This window comes from Pongo pygmaeus, chromosome 12 (assembly GCF_028885625.2).
Source record: "Pongo pygmaeus isolate AG05252 chromosome 12, NHGRI_mPonPyg2-v2.0_pri, whole genome shotgun sequence".
NCBI classification, from domain to species: domain Eukaryota; kingdom Metazoa; phylum Chordata; class Mammalia; order Primates; family Hominidae; genus Pongo; species Pongo pygmaeus.
In genome coordinates this window covers 124,623,493-124,645,784 of record NC_072385.2, presented here as the reverse complement: position 1 = coordinate 124,645,784, position 22,292 = coordinate 124,623,493, and the positions used below count along the sequence as shown (strand labels likewise).

The 22,292-nt window shown below is 45.5% G+C and overlaps 3 protein-coding genes across 16 annotated transcripts in view; 2 read left to right on the top strand and 1 right to left on the bottom strand.

Annotated features, from left to right (window-relative positions):
- Positions 1-4,118, top strand: part of ASAP2 (ArfGAP with SH3 domain, ankyrin repeat and PH domain 2) — a 198,753-nt gene extending 194,635 nt beyond the window's left edge. For all 9 annotated transcript variants that reach the window (XM_054474437.1, XM_054474424.1, XM_054474433.2 and 6 more), the window contains one exon: positions 1,705-4,118. In XM_054474437.1, coding sequence (XP_054330412.1) covers positions 1,705-1,779 — 75 coding nt within the window. In that variant the 3' untranslated portion in view covers positions 1,780-4,118. The remainder of the gene's footprint in view (positions 1-1,704) is intronic.
- Positions 4,119-4,770: 652 nt separating this feature from the next.
- On the bottom strand, positions 4,771-21,196 carry ITGB1BP1 (integrin subunit beta 1 binding protein 1). 4 transcript variants are annotated; one of them, XM_054474485.2, is made up of 8 exons: positions 21,062-21,196; positions 17,696-17,806; positions 16,339-16,445; positions 12,232-12,310; positions 10,365-10,501; positions 6,246-6,338; positions 5,563-5,712; positions 4,771-5,016 (listed from the first exon to the last, which is right to left on the bottom strand). In XM_054474485.2, exons 3-8 carry the CDS (start codon positions 16,408-16,410, stop codon positions 4,945-4,947), a joined length of 603 nt encoding a protein of 200 aa, XP_054330460.1. In that variant the 5' UTR covers positions 16,411-16,445; positions 17,696-17,806; positions 21,062-21,196; the 3' UTR covers positions 4,771-4,944. The 4 variants fall into 4 exon arrangements, with proteins under 4 accessions (XP_054330460.1, XP_054330452.1, XP_063505055.1 ...); XM_054474477.2 differs by lacking the exon at positions 21,062-21,196 and adding an exon at positions 20,177-20,941; XM_063648985.1 differs by lacking the exon at positions 21,062-21,196 and adding an exon at positions 20,658-20,914.
- Positions 21,181-22,292, top strand: part of CPSF3 (cleavage and polyadenylation specific factor 3) — a 49,547-nt gene continuing 48,435 nt past the window's right edge. The window contains exon 1 of one of the 3 annotated variants that reach the window (XM_054474445.2): positions 21,181-21,514. In XM_054474445.2, coding sequence (XP_054330420.1) covers positions 21,465-21,514 — 50 coding nt within the window. In that variant the 5' untranslated portion in view covers positions 21,181-21,464. Of the gene's footprint in view, positions 21,515-21,549; positions 21,569-21,628; positions 21,745-22,292 lie in introns of those variants that run through there. The other 2 variants (XM_054474446.2, XM_063648984.1) reach the window with 2 other exon arrangements.

Here is a 22,292-nt window from a genome sequence, read left to right as displayed (position 1 = left end):
AGGCCTGATTATTCCCCAGGGTGGCTTCCTCCCCTGTTAGGGTGCAGTTTTCAGAGCATCCATGAGGGCCTGAAGTGAGACTCCTTCATTTTGAGGCCTTGAGTTTCTAGGTCATCACCCCCCCATTGCTGGATTAGTGGAATCGGGTGTCTGGAAAGAGCTGACCTAGAGCGCAGAGCCCCAGGCCTGAGTCTGGTCCTGAAACGAGCTGTGGCCACCCAGGCGTCCAGCAGGGTGTGGGAGCAAGATGTGTGCTGGCCACCTAAGAATTCAGACTTGGCCACTCAAGGGCTGGTGGCTTGGGGCAGGTTGCTTTTATCTTTAAGCATTAGTGGGATCATCTGTGAAAGGGAGGTCACACACACAGTCTGGTGCAGATGATCTGGTGAGCACCCACTAAGCGTCAGTTGCATACAGTGAGGGTGGTGGATGAACCGGCTTGAATGGGGCGCGGACAGAAAGCCCCAGGCTGAGCCCACCACACAGCAGACACAAGTGGCACAGCTCCGCAACTGAGCTCAGAGCAGACAGTTCAGCTGGGAACTCACAAGATTTAGGGGAACTGCTTTGTCAAGTGCAAGGAGTTTGGACACTGTCTTTAGTCACTGTCCCTCGCAGAGCTCCCACCAGTGTTTAAACTGCATGTCTTCAGCCTCCAGAGGCGCTATGAGCTCTCAGGGCCAGGCAGCACTGCCTTCATTTGGCAGAGCTGGGTTCACCGGTCTTTCCTGTGGCCTCGTTTGCCGTTGATGGGTTAGAAGTGTCTGTGGACTGGGCGCGGTGGCTCACGCCCATAATCCCAGCACTTTGGGAGGCCGAGGCAGGCGGAACACTTGAGGTCAGGAGTTCGGAACCAGCCTGGCCAACATGGTTCTCTACTAAAAATACAAAAAATTAGCTAGGTGTGGTGGCAGGCACCTGTAATCCCAGCCACTCGGGAGCCACCTGGCTCCCACAGTTGCCTACAACCCACCATCCAGACAGGGCGCCAACCTGACCACAGGCTTAGCCATGTGGAAAATACCTGCTCATTTCCAAAACTGGAAAATAGAGGCATAAAGAAGAAAACAGAAGTTGCCCATAACCACAGCACCCCCCACCCACTCCTCAAAAAGCCCACCATTCATATTTTGGCTGTTTTTAGCCTTTTATTTGCCTACATCATTTACACTCTTGAGATCATATTTGGATATAATTTATGTATCTACCCAAGAGGGAACATAAGTGGATAGAGTGAAGCCTTCCACAAGTGCTTGACTCATTGAAATGGGGCCAACTTATACCTTTGCCACTTTCAGTGACTTTGCAGCTCACAAACTTGTGACACTCAGTTCATTCATTCACCATTCATTCATTCACCATTCATTCATTCATTCATTCATTGAAAACAGGCAAGCGGGAAGTAGTGGTCAGACAGCTGACCTGTGTGCCTCCCAAGAACAGGTGGGGGTGGCCATCCCCACGAGCGAACATCTGAGACATGGCTGGGAAGAGCTCCTTACACAGGAGAGGCCTGCACTGTTTGAAATGTGGTGAGGAAAAAAGGACAAAAACCGTTTGGATGTTTTACCTAAGTAATTCCTTGTCAGAAGAGAGTCTTCTGAACCAATCTTGCTTTTTTTCACCAAACGCTCTATGTAATGCTCTTCAGTTTCCACCCACATTTGGAATTTTAATAGCAACCTACACTTTTCTCCGTTTCAGATTGGCCACATTGATGGAGATCCTGGTCGTAAAGGCGCATTCCCGGTGTCATTTGTGCACTTTATCGCCGACTGAATTGCTACTGAACAAAAGCATTCACAGTTATGTTCCTGTTTCGTTATTGGTACCAAAACTCTTGCCAGATAACCAGTTTCATGAACTGTTTGTATGGCAGCCCGTGTTCTCTAATGCCACTGCTCTGTTTGAAAAACTCAGAGGCAATTTTTACATATCAGTAATTGTTTTTATAATTTGTGGTTTTCATGAAACATTGCTGTGCATTTATTAGGAAAAACTGAATTTCCCAACAGGTGAACTGAAAAGTTATTTTAACTATTATACATAATCAAGATCCTGCCTCTACGGAATTAGCTAAACCTAAAAATGTTTGCATTAAGTGTGTTGGAAATAAATTCTTCCTCATTCCTTGGCCCAGTTCTGGAGTTGGTGACCTTTAGCACGATTAGTATTTTAGGCGGCCAGTCAGCTGCTGCTTCAGAAGTCCATAGCCCAGCTCTGAACTTCCTCGACAAAATGCCGTCAGTTCACCTTTAAAGACACATATTCCTTTGAAATCCACCCAGTGTTTAAAAAGCAACTTGGAAATTTACACATTAGCATTGTACTTTCTAGCCCTAATTTGTGAGGTTGCAGCTATCATTATATTCTGCATGTATGTATAACCTGTTATGAACAATCATACTTAACAAAACTACTGATGGTTTATGACAACGTAGGGTAACTACCGTTCATACCGTTCCAGGTTATATAAAACTGCATTTCCTGAATTTGGTTAAAAACTAAGGATGATGGATTGCAAAACAGTTCTTTTAAATTAGTTTATATGCTTTAGGTGTTTTGGAATTTGCCTTCTTGAACTTCCTGAATCACACAGAAAGCAACTGTACACAGTAGAACTCTGTGGCGCAGACCACGCTGTATTAACGCATCACTTGCTGTTTCCTACTGAGTGTACCGCTGCCTTCCCTTCTAGCCCATGAGAATGTTCACTCAGCTTAGTGTCTTGTATTTATATAATACTCCAGCAGGAATGGTAGTCACACTGTCCATCTGTTTATCATCAAGAACATATCAGAAATATATAGGTCCCAGATAATACTCCCAAACATCCCAGTTTTTACTATTTAAGGCCATCATATCATTCTTAAGCTACTTGGGGTGGTAGTAGGGGGGATTAGGTTGTCTATTATAAAACCAAAACTCATTAGTTTAATGAACTTGACTGTCATACCTCTATTTGGTAATTGTGAGGGTAGGATTCATAGTAGGAATATTGGAAATTTTGGCACTCTGAGAATAAATAGGCATATGATACCCACTTGGACTTTTAACAAAAGTAAAGGAATAAATTTGAGTATAGGCTTGGAAAGTGAGGCAGCAGTGCTGTTAACTGCATTTGTCGTGATGGTGCATTTGATTGAAGCAGCTTGTCTTTATTATGCAAGACTGTGTAGAGTTTTTTTTTTTTGGCATTGTACTTTTTGTTGTTGTTATAAAGGAAGACAGAACAAACTGGAATGTTTTATGATGTTGTATAGCAATCGCTTTTTGCCTTTCAAAGTTCCGGGTAAAAATGTGTTAGATCTGTAGTTTTTTTTGTTTTTGTTTTTTTAAAGCACTACATCTGTTTTCACTAATTGTTAATTTCTGTTGTTTGAACTCTTCATTTAATTTTCTCATAGATTTAAGTAAACAGATGTATTTTGCACAGTGCACTTATGTCTATTTTAACAATCCTCCTGCATCGGTATTTTATAGTCAGCCTTTTGACCACCTGGTGCCAGCTATATAAGGAATAAAGTTGATTGATATCAACATTAGAACTCCAGTCCCAAACTAATCTGTCAGGTTCACTGGTACATAAATACCTAGGAAATATTTTTCCAGTCTACAATTTGGTGCTATTGTGCAGTAACTAATAGTACTCTTACCAGAGGAGAAATTATATTAACGACCCTGCTAATATCCTTTCTTAGTTATTTGCTCTTTGCAAATTAAAAAAGCAACTGAGAGAAAGAAAAACATTGTAGATATCTATTTATATTTAAAGTTTATGTTTCATGAACTGCAGCTGAGGATTCTGGCATTTTGCATGCCATTCTGCATCAGATCTGGGATGATGGCTCAGAATATGTACACAGACTAAGAGTAACTGTGATCTGTTAAGGGGTGGATAACAATATGCAGCTTAGGATGCTACTTTGAGATGTATGATATTCAGTTCATTCACCTGATTACTTTGGTTGCAGCACAACTGTATATATTGTATAACCGAAATTGATTATTTTCATTGTCCTTAATGCAGTGATTTATAATTAGAGCATGTTTAATAAGTTTACTCTTCTTGTTAACTAGTCATTTGACTGGAAAAAAATAAAATACTTTTAAATGGACATGGTTTTATTTTTAATGTTTTTAATCTTTAAAGTTTTGTATATTGACAGTCCTTTAAAAAAAAAGTACACTATCATACTGTACATGGGATCCTTTACATACTACTTTTAGCATGAGCGGTAATCTTTTAAGGTTCTCTTAACTCTAGGAATTGTGGTTGGCCAGCATGTTATCTTGACCAGACACTTCTGAAAATCTGCTTTCTGTGTCTTAAGTTGGCAATGTCACTATTCCAAACCAGCATGAATCCTGGTCTCCAGTCCACACCTCTGCTGGACAAAAGTCCATGCCAGTGATACCATGACTCGGAAGCCACTACTGAGCCCATGTCCTCAGTCTTCCTCAGGCCTTCAGTGTGTGTCACTCAGTGGACCTCTGTGACACCTAGTCTTCCTCAGGCCTTCAGTGTGTGTTTGTCACTGAGTGGACCTCTGTGACACCTAGGCTTCCTCAGGCCTTCAGTGTTTGTCACTGAGTGGACCTCTGTGACACCTAGTCTTCCTCAGGCAGGCCTTCAGTGTGTGTGTGTCACTGAGTGGACCTCTGTGACACCTAGGCTTCTGTGACACTTAGGTTAATCTTATTAGAACTTGAAAAAGACAAATGAAGTTTTTTTATCCCAGAAAGTAGATGACTTCATTGAGAGTTAACTCACTGTGTAATAGGACACATTTTAATAAACAAATGATCAGCATTTTACACAATCCATTTTCTTCAGAAAATCTAGAGCAAGGGATCGCTTCATTATTTGCATAACACTTCAGCATTGCAGTTTGAAAACAGCTGAACTTTCAGATGAAGTTGGTTTCTACTTGACTGCAGGATTCAGGGTTTCTCAGATGTTAATACAGAGTCAAAAGCGGTGGATAAAACCTTGCAAATGGCTTGTGCTTGTTCCTACATTACATGAAAAGATACAGTAAGAGCAACAGTCATCGATCTCTTCATGAACTTAGTTTGGCTAGCAGAGGCACACCCCTGACCCTCTTAAGACCTCTTCTAAGCAAGCCGACCACACGTGCCTGCCTGGGTCAGTGGAACCCATACTATGAGCTTCCCTGCATGTGGGCCCTTTCTGCCCTCCTTCAGAGAAGAGCAAACAGCGACTGCAGCCTGAGAAGGCTGATCACGCAGTCTAGGAGGGCAACAATGTTCAGAAATGGAGGGAGCCTTTGGCCCCTGGAGGATACATGTTTCCTCAGCTGCTTTGTTTACCTTTTAAATCCAGGCACAAGTGAGTGCTGCCACTGGCCCTAACAGAAATATTTCACAAACCTGCACTGTCTTGCCAGCCGGCTGACCTCCGGCCTAATATTCATTCACTATCCCCAGGCCAAGATATCCCATATATAATGGATTGTATTTATTCAGCCTTCAAAAACAGTAGTCCCCAGGTTTTGCGACTTGATGAGTAAGCAGCTAACCAAAGTAACAAAGTCTCACCAGGCTGTTGCACTGATAAACCCACAGGCTGTATTCTTCATTGCTTGCATCTGTGGTCTTCAGAGCCAGTAAGCTTTTTCCCGCCCCCAGACCATCATCGTAACACACCATCCGGATTATTAAGTAGAGAGCATGCCTGTGCAAAACATCCTGCAGAAGTCAGGAAAGATTCCGAGAGATCAGGACTCTCAAATGTTTGTCAGTCCGAATGACACACCCTCCCAGGAAGAGTGAGGCTTGAAAAGCATATCCATAGGTTTCTCACCCCAAGGGATGTCCTGTATGCTCAGTCTCGGGCAATGCCTTCAGGATCATGCCTTCTTACTTAAATCCCAGCAAGCCAGGAGTGCGGTGATCTAAACTGACTATCCCAGTGTCTGTGCCCACCGTCCAAGCTGACAGCTGCTCTTAATTGATGAGGGGCCCTTAGTTGAAAATGTATTCGGAGCCATCTGTGTGTTTGGGGGTGGGGGGGCAGGTTGCATGGGCCTTTCCAACACAGGAGAGAAAAGGAAGCCCCTATTCACCTTAAGAAATTGGTCACGTTTAAGACCAACTGCCAGGAATGTTTACAAACCAATCACTCTGCAAACAGGAGTGGCCCTAATTATAAGGGGGGGTCTTAATGGCCTGAATTCCCTGTTATCTAAAACATAGTTTTCTTAATAAGTTATATTACTTACATATTGATCTGATGTTGATACTTTTATGCCATACTTGGAAACTCCCATAATAAATTCTTCCTCCGGAGGAACAAAAGGCAACTTTCCATCTTGCTTTAAAGTAAAAATAAATTCCATGATAAAGATTAAAATTACATTAAAGTCTTAAGTCTGACTAGTCACTTTTGAGTATCTGGCCATCACAAGCCCAAACCCTTTAAAGAATGTGGGGTACACAATAGCCAGGCACGAGTCTCTCTCTCCACAGAGGCAGAAGAAACATTTCCCCCCATTTACAAAAAGGTTATTTTTATTTTTGAGACAGAGTCTCACTCTGTCGCTCAGGCTATAGTGCAGTGGCATGATCTCAGCTCGTTGCAACCTCTGCCTCCTGGGTTCAAGTGAGCACATCGGCTAATTTTTGTATTTTTAGTACAGATGGGGTTTCACCATATTGGCCAGGCTGGTCTTGAACTCCTGACCTCAAGTGATCCACCCACCACAGCCTCCCAAAGTGCTGGGATTACAGGCATGAGCCACCGTGTGGGCCAATTTATTTATTTTTAAATCGAGATGGGATCTCACTATGTTGCCTTAGGCTGGTCTTGAACTCTTCTTGGCCTCAGGTAACTCTCCCAAGTTGGCCTCCCAAAGTGCTGGCATTACAGGCATGAGCCACTGTGCCCAGCTGCATTTTTACAGCCCACAACTCTGAGCAAAAATTCACATCCATCCCTTTCATGCATATTGTTTGTCTTGGAGTTAATCCTAATTACAAACTGAGCTGCTTCTCACAAAACCTGCTGAGGTTAAAATATCTACATTAGAAAAATTAAGATCTTCACTTCCATAGCATAGACCAGTGTTAGCACGTGGGATGATCAGGAAGCAGAGCCCACATATCCTGCCCAGATGGGAAGGTGTGTCTGGTGATCCCACGCCTCGGCTTCGGGCTGGTAAGTGCTGCTGATGAGCAGTTACTCCACTCACAAAAACATGAATTGGGGTTTTCAGCTACTCAGGAACCGCAGATAATCCCTGACGGCTTCCCTAGTGGACGATCCAGTCTCGGCTCCCAGACCAGAATACCACCTACTTTGTCTTCCCTAATGTAAGACACTGTTGGCAGCCTATGGATGTTCTGTACTGTAAATGGTTTTGTGGAACCACTTGCCCACATTAAAGAAATTACAGTAAATAAGCTGCATCCCAATACCTTACTTCTTGGGTCCTCACAATGTTACAGTACCTTCTTGCCAATCGCTTCCCACAGTAGGTTTAAAGCAATTCCAAGAACCATGGTATGGGATAACAGTCAAGCTATTGTCAGTACTGGAATTTTAGCAAGCAAAAATTCTATAGTGATAGGAGAAATTTAGTAGTCCTTATAGGAATGAAAATAATGCTAGTGTATTTTTGAGGGGAAGAATTTTTAATCTTTCAGTACAACACTTAGACTGGTTGAAGCTTTTATGGTAAGACCACACTGAATGTTGCGGCTCGTTCTGGGAAACTACAACTGTAAGCGAAATCATGCATATAACAAAACCATTTTTTTTCTCATCAACATCATAAAACATTATAACAAAATGACCTTGAAAAATAAGTTACTTGGAGGAACTAATCTAGGTGGTTTTCCAAGAACCAATCAACAAGGTTACGTGAGGCCTTAGTTTGTTGGAATGACTTTATATTCCCAACTAAATGCTGGAAGTAATTATACTTGTCCAAACTACCATGAGTTCTTTTTTTTTTTTTTTTTTGAGATGGAGTTCTGCTCTTGTTGCCCAGGCTGGAGTGCAATGGCGTGATCTCGGCTCACTGCAACCTCTACCTCCTGGGTTCAAGCGATTCTCCTGCCTCAGTCTCCCGAGTAGCTGGGATTACAGGCATGCGCCACCACACCCAACTAATTTTTTTGTATTTTTAGTAGAGATGGAGTTTCACCTGTTAGCCAGGATGGTCTCGATCTCCTGACCTCATGATCCACCCACCTCGGCCTCCCAAAGTGCTGGAATTACAAGCCTGAGCCACTGCGCCCGGCCCGAGTTCTCTCTTAAATGGCAATTTAGATTCACTGATGTCCTTCAGACAGAAGTATCTTCCTTTACTTTCATAAAGATATGAAACTTCATTTCAGGTTTTTTTGAGACAGTCTTACTGTTCTGTCACCCAGGCTGGAGTGCAGTGGTACAATGATGGCTTATTGCAACTTTGACCTCCTGGGCTCAAGGAATCCCCCTGCCTTGGCCTTCTGTGTATCTGGGACTACCAGTGCATAACACCACACTCAGCTGATTTTTTTAAATGTTTTGTAGAGATGGGGGTCTTGCCCAGGCTGGTGTTTTGTTTGAGACAGTCTCACTGTGTCACCCAGGGCTGGAGTGCAGTGGCACAATCTTGGCTCACTGCAGCCTCTGCCTCCTGAGTTCAAGCAAACAATTCAACCTCAGCCTCCCTAGTAGCTGGGATTATAGATGTGCACCACCACACCCAGCTAATTTTTGTATTTTTAGTAGAGACGGGGTTTTGCCATATTGGCCAGGCTGGTCTTGAACTCTTGGCCTTAAGTGTTCTGCCCCTCTTGGCCTTCCAAAGTGCTGGGATTACAGGCATGAGCCACTGTATTCAGCAATTAAAAAATTTTTTTTTGTAGAAACGAGGTTTCACTGTGTTGCCCAGGCTGGTTTTGAACTCCTGGGTTCAGGTGATCCCCCTACTCTGCCTCTCAAAATGCTGGGATTACAGACGTGAGCCACCACGCCCTGCCACGTTGTATTTCATATTCTCATTCTCCATGATTTACGAGAGTACACATTCTTAACACTCTCTGAAGTTAAGGAATCTTTTTATTGCAGTAATATCCCTCTTTTAATGTGCACATAAAAATGTAATTTTGTTTTCTAGAAACTCCAGAAGCAATTTACTTTCTTTTTTTTTCTCTCATTACCGAATTCACTAAGTCTTTTGGCTCATGTACTTCCACCATTGGCAAGGGTACAGATTTTATAAAATTTCATGTTTATATACCTTATACCTTATACATTTAATTTTCATTCTTAATTTTCCTTCATGATGATTACTTTTTATCTTCTTGATTTTATCTTTTTGAAACCCACCTCATCTCAATTCTTGTTGGAAACCTTGCATGAATAAACAGATATGTTAGGTTGACATCATTATGAATTAGATTATTCAGAGACAGAACTGGTCTGATGGTGGTACGGTAAGGTTTTGCCAGATTATTCTAAAAGAAGAATCTATGGAACATAACCAGTCACCGCAATCAGCTCCTCATTTAAATAGGATTGATCAGCCCCATAAAAAAGTATTAATAGGCCGGGCACAATGGCTTAGGCCTGTAATCCCAGCGCTTTGGGAGGCCGAGGCAGGTGGATCAGGTGAGGTCAGGAGTTCACAACCAGCCTGGACAACACAATGAAACCCCATCTCTACTAAAATACAAAAAATTAGCCAGGCGTGGCAGCATGCCTCAGGAAGCTGAGGCAGGAGAATCACTTAAACCCGGGAGGCGGAGGTTGCAATGAGCCAAGGTTGCGCCACTGCACTCCAGCCTGGGCGACAGAGTGAGACTCCATTTCAAAAAAAAAAAAAAAGAAGTATTAAAAAGTACTGTGGGCCGGCCACAGTGGCTCATGCCTATAATCCCAGCACTTTGGGAGGCCAAGGCGGGAAGATCACCTGAGGTCAGGAGTTCAAGACCAGCCTGACCAACATGGAAAAACCCTGTCTCTACTAAAAATACAAAATTAGCCAGGCATGGTGGCGGGCGCCCATAATCCCAGCTACTCGAGAGGCTGAGGCAGGAGAATTGCTTGAAGCCGGGAGGCGGAGATTACAGTGAGCTGAGATCACACCACTGTATTCCAGCCTGGGCAACAAAAGCGAAACTCCGTCTCAAAAAAAAAAAAAAAAGTACCGTGTTTGAAGGAAGGAACAGCGCCTGTGTTCCTATGCAGCTCAGCGCTCACGCACATGTGCAGTGGTGATGCGGGGGCTTCCTGTCGAGAGCAAGCAGAGCGGCACCCAGTGGACCTGAGGAGTGAGCATTTTGCCCCAAAGCCATGAGTTGGCTCCCCAGACTCTCATAACCAGAGAGTTATGGAATTTTTTTTTTACCTGGGCAACGTCTATATAATTTATCAGGTCTAATGGCCCTTCAAGGTCCTTTCCCTCAGAGAGTTTCAGTTTCTCAATGGCACCAACATATTTTATTCGAAATTCTGCGCAGGTATCTGAATTACTGTTGCTTTGTCCTAAAGATGAAAGAAAAGTGGTAAGACTTAAGAAATAAAAACCAGACTGTCATTAGAACATAACCACTAATTACAAATTTTATAATGCACAATATTTTTATGTAATGGGGAAGAACTTAAAATTTCACTAACCTTTTCCTCAGTGACTCATGGTATACTAAATATAGTATACAAAGGTCTCAATAATAGGAATAAATATATTAACCTTCCCTTCAAAACAAACAGTAAAGAAAAAGGTTACTACATAATGATTACCTTTATGATGCATGGTATTTACTTTTGGTTCTTTCTCCCTCTTCACCATTTTTTTTCCCCTTAGAGAGAGGGTCTCACTACGTTGCCCAGGCTGGTCTTGAACTCCTGGGCTCAAGCGATCCTACCATCTTGGCCTCCCAAAGTGCTGGAATTACAGGCATGAGCCACTGTGCCTGGCCTACCATGTTAGCTTGCTTTCCTCATTCAGGAAGCCTACTCTTCCTCTATGATTCCATCAGAAAGACCACATAGTTTTTCTTTTTAATGTCGATGGAATAATGCCAGGCAGGAATTCTCTTAACAGCAATGGTTGAAGAGCTGTGTGTGCCACAAAATCTAGCCAATACAAAAACTACTACAAATGACTTATAATCTCAACCATATTAAGGAAATACTACATGATTACTTTTAGGTTATGTAACAAAAAGATGCCCACAACTTTAATAATTTTAAAGGCATCTGGCAGTAAAGACAACGGACCTCATGCTCCAACATTCTCTGTTACAGATTCACTAGGACAGGTTCCTGAAGGGAGAAAGAGGAATTTAGACAAGAAAATGAATATATTTCCAGTTAGCCACCAGCTACTTAGGGAGCTAAGGTTAGAAACCACCTCTTGATTTCTTTTTTTTTCTTTTTTTTGAGATGGAGTCTTATTCTGTCGCCCAGGTTGGAGTGCAGTGGCGCTATTCTCAGCTCACTGCAACCTCCGCCTCTGGGTTCAAGCAATTCTCCTGCCTCAGCCTCCTGAGTAGCTGGGATTACAAGCATGCGCCACCATGCCCGGCTAATTTTTTGTGTTTTTAGTAGAGATGGGGTTTCACCATGTTGGCCAGGCTAGTCTCAAACTCCTGACCTCAGGTGATCCACCTGCCTTGGCTTCCTGAAGTGCTGGGATTACAGGCATGAGCCAACGCACATAGCCTGTTTCTAAGGATCTACTAATTTCAGGCTGCTGCATAAATATCTACAAGGGTCTGGGACAGATCCTCCCCTTAATTACTTGGGTTGGTGGTGGTCATGATCTGGTGAATCTCTGGGTTCCCTGGAGTAAATGAAAGGCTCTCTTAGCCCTTTAATCACCAAGATATTTGCCCTATTCTCCATAGACAACGTAAGTCCAATGGAATTCATCTTCTGCCACCCCATTTCTTTCCATTTTATTTTTAATTTTTGTGGGTACATAGTAGGTGTATATATTTATTACCATCCCATTTCTTAAAAAACTATTTTGAAACTTCCAGTTTGCCTATGTGCCTGTGCCAATCTTCAAAGGCTACGTGGTTTCCCCCAATCACACCACACCCTCAGCCCACGTCCCGCCAAATCTTGGTCCACTTCTAAACTCTTGTCAAAAGTGGCAAAGGAGAGGAAGAAAGCCACAAATACTGAAGAACTCATTGTGCTACCCCAGTAAAACCACACGAACATCAATGAAAAGCGCAGACAATCAATGATCCAACCCTTTTATGTACCTGAGCTTTTGGTGGAATCTGTGTCGAGGCTGGCCACAGTGCTGGATCGTGAAAGACCCCCAAGGCTAGAATCTACAGACTGAGAAACAGAAAAACAAGTAAAAAACCTCCACTGAAGCAGCCCTGTCTTCTCCAAAGTCCTCTAACCCATTCAAATCATTTATTAGAGTTGAGCTGACACATACAAAACCAGGTCAATTATTCAGGCATATCGACTGTGACAGATTTTTCTTAAGACAAATTCTGTAACAAACTTCAAAAAAAAAAAAATCACATAATCCCAACTGTTCGTTCGTCCCATGACATAATATTGGATAAATGCGGTGGGAATATTCTTAGTCTAAATCGAAGCCATTACCGCCACCTCCTTACAAGACGCCTTCTATGAATATTCTTGTGAACATCTCCGCCTTGCTTTCACATTAGTTCCACCGAACCCAAAACAAACCCTATGCAGAAAGCCAGGCAAGGACCATGATCCCTGCTTAATAAATGAGGAAGGAGACTGAGACGTTTAGTGACTTATTCAAGGTCACATCTAGTAAATGGCTCCAATCTCCAACCTAGGTCTCTAATTCTAGATCTCTGGTCCAGTGCTTCTGCAATTATTCCGACTAGCGTCTGGCCTGCAGCAGGAATTCAGAGGCTAACTGGCAGGACAGAGTAGACTATCATGTGAACTGCCACAAAAAAAACAAAACTGTTGAGCAAAATAGAATCATATGTAAAGGGAGTTTGTTTCTCAGAGCTATACTCCCAATTTCTTTAGAAATAATATTCTTTGGCCGGGCATGGTGGCTGACATCTATAATCCCAGTACTTTGGGAGGCTGAGGCGGGTGGATCACCTGAGGTCAGGAGTTCGAGACCAGCCTGGCCAACATGGTAAAACCCCGTCTCTACCAAAAATACAAAAATTAGCTGGGCATGGTGGCGGGCACTTATAATCCCAGCTACTCGGGAGGCTGAGGCAGGAGAATCGCTTGAACCCAGGAGGTGGAGGTTGCAGTGTGCCAAGATCATACCACTGCACTCCAGCCTGGGCGACAGAGTGAAGCTCCGTCTCCAAAAATAAAAATAAAACAAGACATTGGGCCACACAGATGAGATTCCCCTGCAGGGTCCCCACGCTTAAGGCTGAGGAAGTGGCAGTGGAGGTTCTGTGTTGAGCAGCTCCAGGAGTTCAAAAACTTCCAAGAACATGGTTCGTTTCCCCATTCTAAGGCTGCACAGGACTCCTACAATGTCAGGTTTCTGTGCTTCTGGTTACAAGGCCACCAGCTCCGCTGAGATAAGCCAGCTTACCCTGCCCTGACTGGAAACTGAGTGGCAGTCGTGTGTCTTTGTCTCATTCACGTGTGGCTGTTATTTAACAGCATGTCACGTGTGGCGCATGGGAGGCCCGGCAGGCACCCAGGATGAAAGGTCTAGGGAGGCATCTCCTGAGGGGGCCTTGTGCGACCCTGCGAGACGCCTCCTTCTGTGCTGTGCCTCACCCCGGTCCTGGGACTGAGTGAACACACAGCTTTAAAATTAGAGCACTCAGAAGTGTGGAAAACCATGAAGAGGCTGTTGAGTCACGGCATCCCATCCCATCCCACTCACTCACTCACTCACTCACTGACCCAACTCAGCCTCCAGCTTCCTGCCTGGGCCTGAGATGTCTAACCCCCTTCCTTGTTTATGCCTATTTGACCCATATATTTTAAGGTCTCATTCACTAACTGCTTTTTTTGGGGAAGACTTCTGTGATGGTTAATTTTATATATCAACTTCTCTGGGCTAAGTACCCAGATATTTGGTCAAATACAAGTCTAGACATTGCCGTGAAGGTGTTTCTTTAAATGAGATTAACGTCTACACCAGCAGACATGGAGAACAGCAGAGGACCCTCCACTGTGTGGGGTGGGCCTCATCCAAGCAGGTGAAGGCCTTAAAGGAAAAAGACTCAGGCTCCCGAGGAGAAGAGTCTGCCTCCAGCTGCCTCCAGGCTGCCTTTGGGCTCAAGCTGCCACTTCCACTCCCAGGGGTCTTCAGCACGCCCTGCAGATTGCGGACTTGCAGCCCCCAGTCACATCAGCCAAATCTTCCAAATAAACCTTGAAAATACATCAAAATCTCTCTCTAGGATATAAACACATCCTACTGGTTCTCTGGAGAACTCCAACTAATACAACTTCCTCCACAACTTTAGGCCTACAATCTCCCCAGTCTCTGAATCCCTCAAGCAGTATTTCTCATTACCTCACACACCTTCACGTTTTCTGAATTATTCACTGTCTCTGGGTGTCAATCATGTCTCAAATGGTATCTGGCATCCAGGTAGAAACATCTGGAATGAATCACTTTTTCTGCCTCCCACAGCACCTGGTATCTTAAGGGTTTAAGCTTCAATGACTCTCTTTTGCTCATACTCCACAAGCCATCATCATCATGGATCCGTGGGTCCCATGAGTGCTCACCTTGAACTCTCTGCAGAACCTGAGGTTTCAGCGCTTCCTTTGCACCCCGTCCAAACCCCCATCATCTCTCAGGTTCTTACCACATCCTCCCTGGCAGTCTCTCTGCTCCTGCCCTTTCCCTGCTCACAGTGGCCAAAGTGACCCCCAACAAAACTTATATAAGATTCTGTCACTCCCTGGCCCCAGGGCGCCCCCTGCTTTAGTCTCAGAATAAAAGCCCAGGTCTTCACAACACCTGCACCTGCCTCGCCCGGGCTGGTCTCCCTGCTGCCCCCAAACACACAGGCTCGCTCCTCCCATTGGCCTTTGCTCTCTCCTCTCCCTAAACCGCGATCCTTCCAGATCTTATCATGGCCCCACTTCTCCTCTAGGCCCCTGCTCAAATGCCACCAAGAAAACAAGGCCTTTTCTCGGGAGGAGGCGCAGAAAAAAATAAATAAGACCCTTTCTTTTCTATTTTTGAGACAGAATCTTGCTCTGTCACCCAGGCTGGAGTCCACTGGTGTGATCTCGGCTCACTGCAACCTTTGCCTCCTGGTTCAAGCAACTCTCCTGTCTCGGCCTCCCGAGTAGCTGGGACTACAGATGCACGCCACCACACCAGGCTAATTTTTGTATTTTTAGCAGAGATGGGGTTTCACCATGTTGGCCAGGTTGGTCTCAAACTCCTGACCTCAGGTGATCTGACTGCCTAGGCCTCCCAAAGTGCTGGGATTACAGGCATGAGCCACCGTGCCCGGCCTGAAAATAAGACCTTTTCTACCAGACTGTTGAATACTGCCCCTCTCCCAATCTCCCACCCCCTCCATTCCTGTAGTTTCTTCCCCCCATGTTAGTTTCCACCATCTGAAACTCTATATTTTACTTATTTATTCATTATTTTCTCCCCCAACTGAAATGGAAGCTCTGAGGCTAGGGATTTTTTTCCCTCTCCCTAACCGCTCTATTTATGCCCCTTAAACAGAGTTTGGCACACAGCCATGCTCAATAAATACTCGGTGAATGAATGAGTGTTCATGTGCCATTGTCCAGCAGGTAGAAATAAAAATGCCATTCTTCTAAACACCAACAAAATTGGTGTCAAAAACCTAGAACAAATATAATGCAGCTATCTTTATACTCTTATATTGAAAAATTATCTGTCAGTCAAAATGAAATCACTTTATTACTTGAGACAAAAGTTGCCAGTTGAATAGCTCCTCAACAGTTTGTTTTGCATGAATCAAATCCACGCTTACCTTCCAACAGCATTCAAAAACTCTCTGGTATACAGCTATCTGCCAATCTCACTCTTAAGTAAAAGTAATTATGCACACCACAAACCCTAGAATTCAAGAGGCCCAGCCCCTTGATGCCTGCAATTTCTATCATTTAAAATTTTTTTAAATCAGTGCTTATTTCAACGAAACCATTCATAGGTCATGTCCCATCTAGTTTAATGGATTTAAGAATTTCAGAAAACCTACCAGAACAGATAAAATGAAGCCAAGCATAGAATGCATCTCTAGTGCAAAAAGTAAATGTTAAAACACACTAGTTTGAAGATTATCAGATCTGCCCACGGTCAGTATCCTCCATACAATATCAGCTAGAAGAAACAAAACTCTCCCTGCTTTATGATTCTGTTCCAAATTCCATTTCCCTACCTTGCTCTTAGTACTGATTTCGCTACTTTGGGAACTGCTACTACTGTGTCGTTTTTTGCCTTTGCGAAACATTTTTCACCACCATTGCTTGATCCAGAGAAGATCCCCTGAAAAAACAAACATTGGTGACAGTTACATCGGGAAAAGCAACTTTTTTTTTTTTTTTTTTAAGAGACAGAGTCTTGCTCTTACCCAGGCTGGAGTGCAGTGGCACAAACATGGCTCTGCAGTCTTGACCTCCCACCTCAACCTCCCCGAGTAGCTGGGACTACAGGCATGTGTCACTACACCCAGCTAATTTCCTTTTTTGTAGAGACAGGATCTTGCCATGTTGGCCAGGCTGGTCTCAAACTCCTGCTCCCAGGCGCTCCTCCCGCCTTGGCCTCCCAAAGTGCTGGGATTACAGGTGTGAGCCACCATGCCCAGCCAGGAAAAGCAACTTTGATACTGGTTACAGTTACATCAGGAAATGCAACATTAAATCGCTTTATGCATAATAGAAATAAAAATCATCAATTAACTTTTCCCTTGGATACTATTCCTTTTCATTCTTTCCTATTACAGAAAGTTAACCCAATAAGCAAAAAAGGTAGAAACTTTCTTGTCCTAGAGGTGTGAAAAGCACTTTTCTCAAAAGTATCAGACACGTCACCTCGTTTTCAAAATTTTAAGGGCCTTACTTCTCTTCAATTGATTCAAGATTTTAGCAAAATATACTATGACACATTGGATTTTCAGTCGAGATACTGAGATTCAGTAGCCCTCTCAGCTTCACATTCTATACTTGGTAGGGCTGAGATATACACACCTCTCAGAAACGTGCATTTTTCTTGAAGTTTTGAAATACCTTTAAGTAAAAGCTGACACAAAGACATTCCTAGGTGCCAGCGCCTCACCTCCCCTCTCTACTAAGTGTAGGTAAGGAGATGACCTTGCTTCTCAGAGTCTGTGTTACATATTTCTTTTTTTGAAATTAATAATAAATGCCTTGGAAACGTAAGATTCATCCTTGCCAGTTGCATAGGAGAGCATATATTATACTTGGCAAATTAACTAACCTACATGAAGCTGCACAGCTCACAGAACTCCTGGGACAGTTATACTGTCATAGTCTCATGATAACCTTGTGACATATCCATTTGCTCTACTGATGCTTTTTAAGGGCATACCATATGCCACACACTCAGCAGGGCTCTAAGCTCTCCCTCAAGGGGCTCACAGGAGGTGGGCTGTAATCTGCCTTTTACAAATGAGCGAACTGTGACCTGCCTCTCAAGACGATTTATGAATAAGATAACCTGACCAATTTTTTTACCAAAAACTGTATTCTCCAGAGAGAACAAGAAAATCTGCTTACTATAGAATTGAACACTATTTGACTGTCTTCAAAGGTCCCACATACAGCAGTCTGCACAGAGAGTTTCCTTTCATTCTGACCTGGGTGATGCTTTTCAGAGAAACTATGCACCTGATGAAGGAAAAAGAACGAGTGACTCACGCAGCAGTCAGTGAAAGCTCCTGCTGCAACCCAAAGATTCTCTGTATTTGGAGACCCCACTCTAAGTCCACTTCCTAGGGGACAACGTTAGGCCACTTGCCCAAGTCTGACCCCTGAGCCCAAGCTTTTTAATCAGTCTCATCATCCAATTTATTTCTATATTTTTGCTTTATTTGTGGGGTACCAGGAAAATCTGATTTATTCATTCATTCCTGGATAGTCAGTGAGCACCTACCAGATGTCCGGGATGCATCAGTGAACCAAACAGAGCCCCTGACCTCAGGGAGCCTGTTCTTAGCGAGTAGACAGACCAACAAGAAAAACACACATAAAAACATATTATTAGGAAACCACTGCTATGAGGAAAACTAACACAAGTTGAGGAGACACAGACTAATGGAAGGAAGGGGTGGGTATTTCAGAAACAGATGCTGTAGATCTTTTTCTGAAAGAAGTGAGGGCAGCCATAAATACCCTGGAGGCAATGCCTGCAGGTGGAGAGGGGGCCCGAGGGAACAGTCCAGGCTGTCCCGGAGCAGGAGGACAGCAATGGGCCCAAAGTGCCACAGAAGGACAGGCAGGCCGTGATAACAGTGGACTTTAGTTTAAGAGGAATACTCTGAAGGCTTTTTATTTATTTTTTGCTTATCTGCTGTGATCTTCTGGAATGGAGGCTTTTAAAAAGCAGTTTAGCGACACAATCAGGTGTCTTCTGTTTTTTAAACAATGACCCTGGCTACCAGGTAGCGAACTAACTCCATAGGATAAGAGTAAAAAGAGAGAGATGTGTTGGAAGAAGACTGCGGGTGATTGCTGCAAAGAATCTTACCAGCACAGGACACTTGTCAGTGAGAGATGGCAGGAAAGCCTTATTCCAAGGCCTGCACGAAACTAGGTTAACGTAGCAGCATAAAGTGCCATGTTAATGGCGCTCACGGGTTAAAATGTTGATGTGTAACATATTTAAACATCAGATACTTAAGTATATATAAATACATATTTATATATAGGTAACAGTTTTAAATATGATTTAAATTTTAAATCAAAACTTATTTTAAAAACCAAATGTGATTCTACTGTTAGCGGAATCCTGAAGTGTCTCCTCAAATCCCTTGATATGAAAATCATGACGCGACAATGCCTTAGCAACTCCTTAAGGCTTTCTTTTCATCATCAACCCAGGGGCTTAGGAAAAGGCAGCATTTCTTAAAGTCTTTGCTATCTGCTGCAATTTTGATGCATGTTCTCAAGCAAATCATTCTTGCCTCAAAATTATTCATGGGTGGCTCACGCCTGTAATCCCAGCACTTTGGGAGTCCGAGTCGGGCGGATCACGAGGTCAGGAGATCGAGACCATTCTGGCTAACATGCTGAAACCCCGTCTCTACTAAAAATACAAAAAATTAGCTGGGCGTGGTGGCGGGAGCCTGTAGTCCCAGCTACACAGGAGCCTGAGGCAGGAGAATGGCTTGAACCCGGGAGGCGGAGCTTGCAGTGAGCCGAGATCGCGCCACTGCACTCCAGCCTGGGCGAAAGAGAGTTTCAAAAAAAAAAAAAAAAAAAAAAATTATTCATGCATCAAAATGAGGCCAATGATCCTGACTGGCGATAGGATGCTCCGCAGGCTCATCAAATGCAAAGATGTCTCAAGCTGAACCCATCATCCTCCCCTCCAGATCTGCTCCTCTCCTCTCCTCTCCCTGTCAGGAGATTCTATTATTGCTGGAGGAAGCCAGAAAATCATGAATTTCTTGCTGTCCTTCAGGCCCCACATCCAATCTGGCACCAAGACCCACTGTATACCCCACCTGAAGAGCTCTCTGAGCTAGCTCTCCACCAGGGCCTCCGTCATCCTAGACCATGGGTACAGACACTATTTTTTTAGAATCTGATGAATGTGATGGATCCTCACCCTATAAAAATGCACATCCATACAAAGTTTGGCATGAATTTAAGGAATTCACAAACCCAAGGATATTTCGTGGATAAGGGACCTTGTCCTACTGGATTCCCTAACACTTTAAATCTACCCCACACTGCAGCCAAAACGATTACAATTATTTCTTTCAAACATAAATCTAATGCCACTAGCCTGCTGAAAATCTTTCACTGGTTCTCTAAAGTCAGAGACCAAAGTCAACGTTCTTCAGCACGACACGCCAGGTCCTCCAGGACCCAGCTCCTAATCACCTTTCCACCTCCATCCTCCACAACCCGGGCACAGTTCATTGATCTCAGCAAGGCAAAGCTGCCCCTGGTTCTCAGCGCGATGCTCCACGCGCCCCTGCTTTGCAGCGCCCGGGACGCCCTTCACCTTTCAGGCACTTGGCTACTTCTTACCTTTCAAGGCCCCTTTCAGGCTGCAGACCTTCCTGGGATCTCAAGGCTGGGCTAAGGGACCCACAGCTTGAGTGTACCCCCTGATCACAGCGCCACGATCTGCTGTGGTCTCTGATCTCACTCTCCCAGCTGCACGCTGGTCCAAGGCGGAGCTCGGTGACTCCTCTGCACTGCCAGGGCGCCTGGCAGGGGACGCGCTTACTGAAGCCGAGAACTTTCTGGGGAGGTGACACCCCAACAGCAATTCCCATGTACCAAACGCCTACCACGTGCCATGCACGGTGCTAGGTGCACAGATCCCTCTCACCCTCACCGACCAGCAAGGCTGCAGGATAACAGCCCCTTTCAAACGAGGATGCCAAAGCGCCCGAAGCGTCAGTGACCTGCCCAGGGTCACCAGAGTAAGGACGGATGCGGCCAAGCTCGGGGCCTAGGGAGAGCCGGCTCCAAAGTTTCTCCTAGACGCCAGCCTGTTTGGCACCTGTCTGTCACCGTGATGGAGCACCTTCCACGCGCTGGGTGCGGAGGATGTGACAGCGAAGGGGACAGACAACCCCGACCCAGAGAGGCGGGAGGCGGCCGAAGCGGGGCAGAGGAAGAGGCAGGGAAACGGCCCGCGCCGCCCGCCTTGCCTCCCCTCCGGGGCGACAGCGGCTCGGGAAGCTGCAGTCCGCAAGCCCACGCCCGATCTGCGGTTCCAAGCTCCTCCACCCGCGCCTCGGGAGCGCGGCCCCGCCCGGAACCAAGCCCGAGCCCAGGCATCCCTCCTCCGCCCGCCCCGCGGCCCCACCCATCCTTCCTGGCCGTCCGCGCCGCTCTCGGGGCCGTGTTCCCGTCAGGCCTCCGCGAGCTCGGCCCCAAGCGAGACGAGGGCTGGGCGCTCACCTCGCAGCCGCGGGCCCATCCCCGGGTTGCGGACTTCGTGGTCCGCGTGGGAGTGCCGCGACCTTCGGCGCCCAGGCAGCTACTCCCGTTCCCGCTCCAGCGCCGGCTTTTCCAGCCCACCTGCCCACGTCCGCCGGGCCGCGCCTCCAAGACTATGCGCAGGCGCAGTCCTGACGTCCCACCCCCCCGGTTCCAGGACCCCAAGTGGCGGGAAGCCTCGCGAGCAGCGTCCCCCGACCGGAAGTCGAGGGGAGGAGTCTAGTGCCGCGGGCTCCGGAGTGACGGAAGTTGTGCTCTTGGTGAATGGGGTTCTTCCTTCTTTGTTTACCGGTGGCTGTGCTTCCAATTTAGGAAGACCCCGGCGACCTGTTCCTCACCCCCGCTTCGCCCTCATACTTTCGGGATGTCTGCGATTCCTGCTGAGGAGAGCGACCAGCTGCTGATCCGACCCCTGTAAGGGACCAGCGAGAGAGGGAATGAAGCCACGGGCTGTGAAGGGCGCGAGGGGTAACCGGAGACTTTGGCCTCCTCCGTCGCCCGCGCTCCCACCTACCCCGGCAGCCTGCCTTTGGTCCGCGCTTGGGGCCAGGCTTCTCAGGCTCGAGGGGTTGGAGGACCATTGATCGGAAGGGGCCTGCTATAGAGAGAACGGGATTTTGCTTTTTCATCAGTTTCAGGGGAGGGTATGTTGGAGTCGGAAAAAAAAAAGTTTTCCGGGGCCACCGCTCGCTTTCGTACACGCTAAGAAGCGTTTTCACTTAGCACAAGCACGGATCTCTGCGCGTCAGGGCAAGCCGTGAGGGAGCCGGTGAAGCTTGTGACCGACAGGATGAGAGGAGGACTTGAATGAGGCTACAGCGGTGCAGGGAAGAATTAAGTCTGTTTCTTAACACCAGGGCTTCACATGTGCCAGAAGTTAGAAAATATTAGGGACTTGCCGTGAGTTTCGATCTTCTCAGCTCAGGCCCTAGTAGAATAAGGAGGGTGTAAAGCTGGAGAGGAGAAAGTGCAGAGGTGTTAGGGACAAAAACTCAGCCCTCGACTGTCCATAAGGAGAGTGGCCTTTCAGTGGACACGATCCTCATCAGTCGGGAATGCTGCTGAAGGAGAGATGCAAATGTAGAGAACTTGAATTCCTACAGATGAGCATTTCGAACCCACAACATGTTTATTGTTAGATATTAGTTGGCACAACATGAATATACGCTTTCCAAACGGTAGGAAGTATCTC

What these genes read in the sequence shown, in the direction of transcription:
- ITGB1BP1 (XM_054474485.2), bottom strand. Translation starts at nt 16,410, where the DNA reads ATGTTTCGCAAAGGCAAAAAACGACACAGTAGTAGCAGTTCCCAAAGT. An exon ending in ATTATATAGACGTTGCCCAG is followed by an intron (nt 6,339 to 10,364) that starts GTAAAAAAAAAA and finishes TTTACTTTAAAG; the next exon opens with CAAGATGGAAAGTTGCCTTT. An exon ending in TTTATCAGTGCAACAGCCTG is followed by an intron (nt 5,017 to 5,562) that starts GTGAGACTTTGT and finishes CATGTAATGTAG; the next exon opens with GAACAAGCACAAGCCATTTG.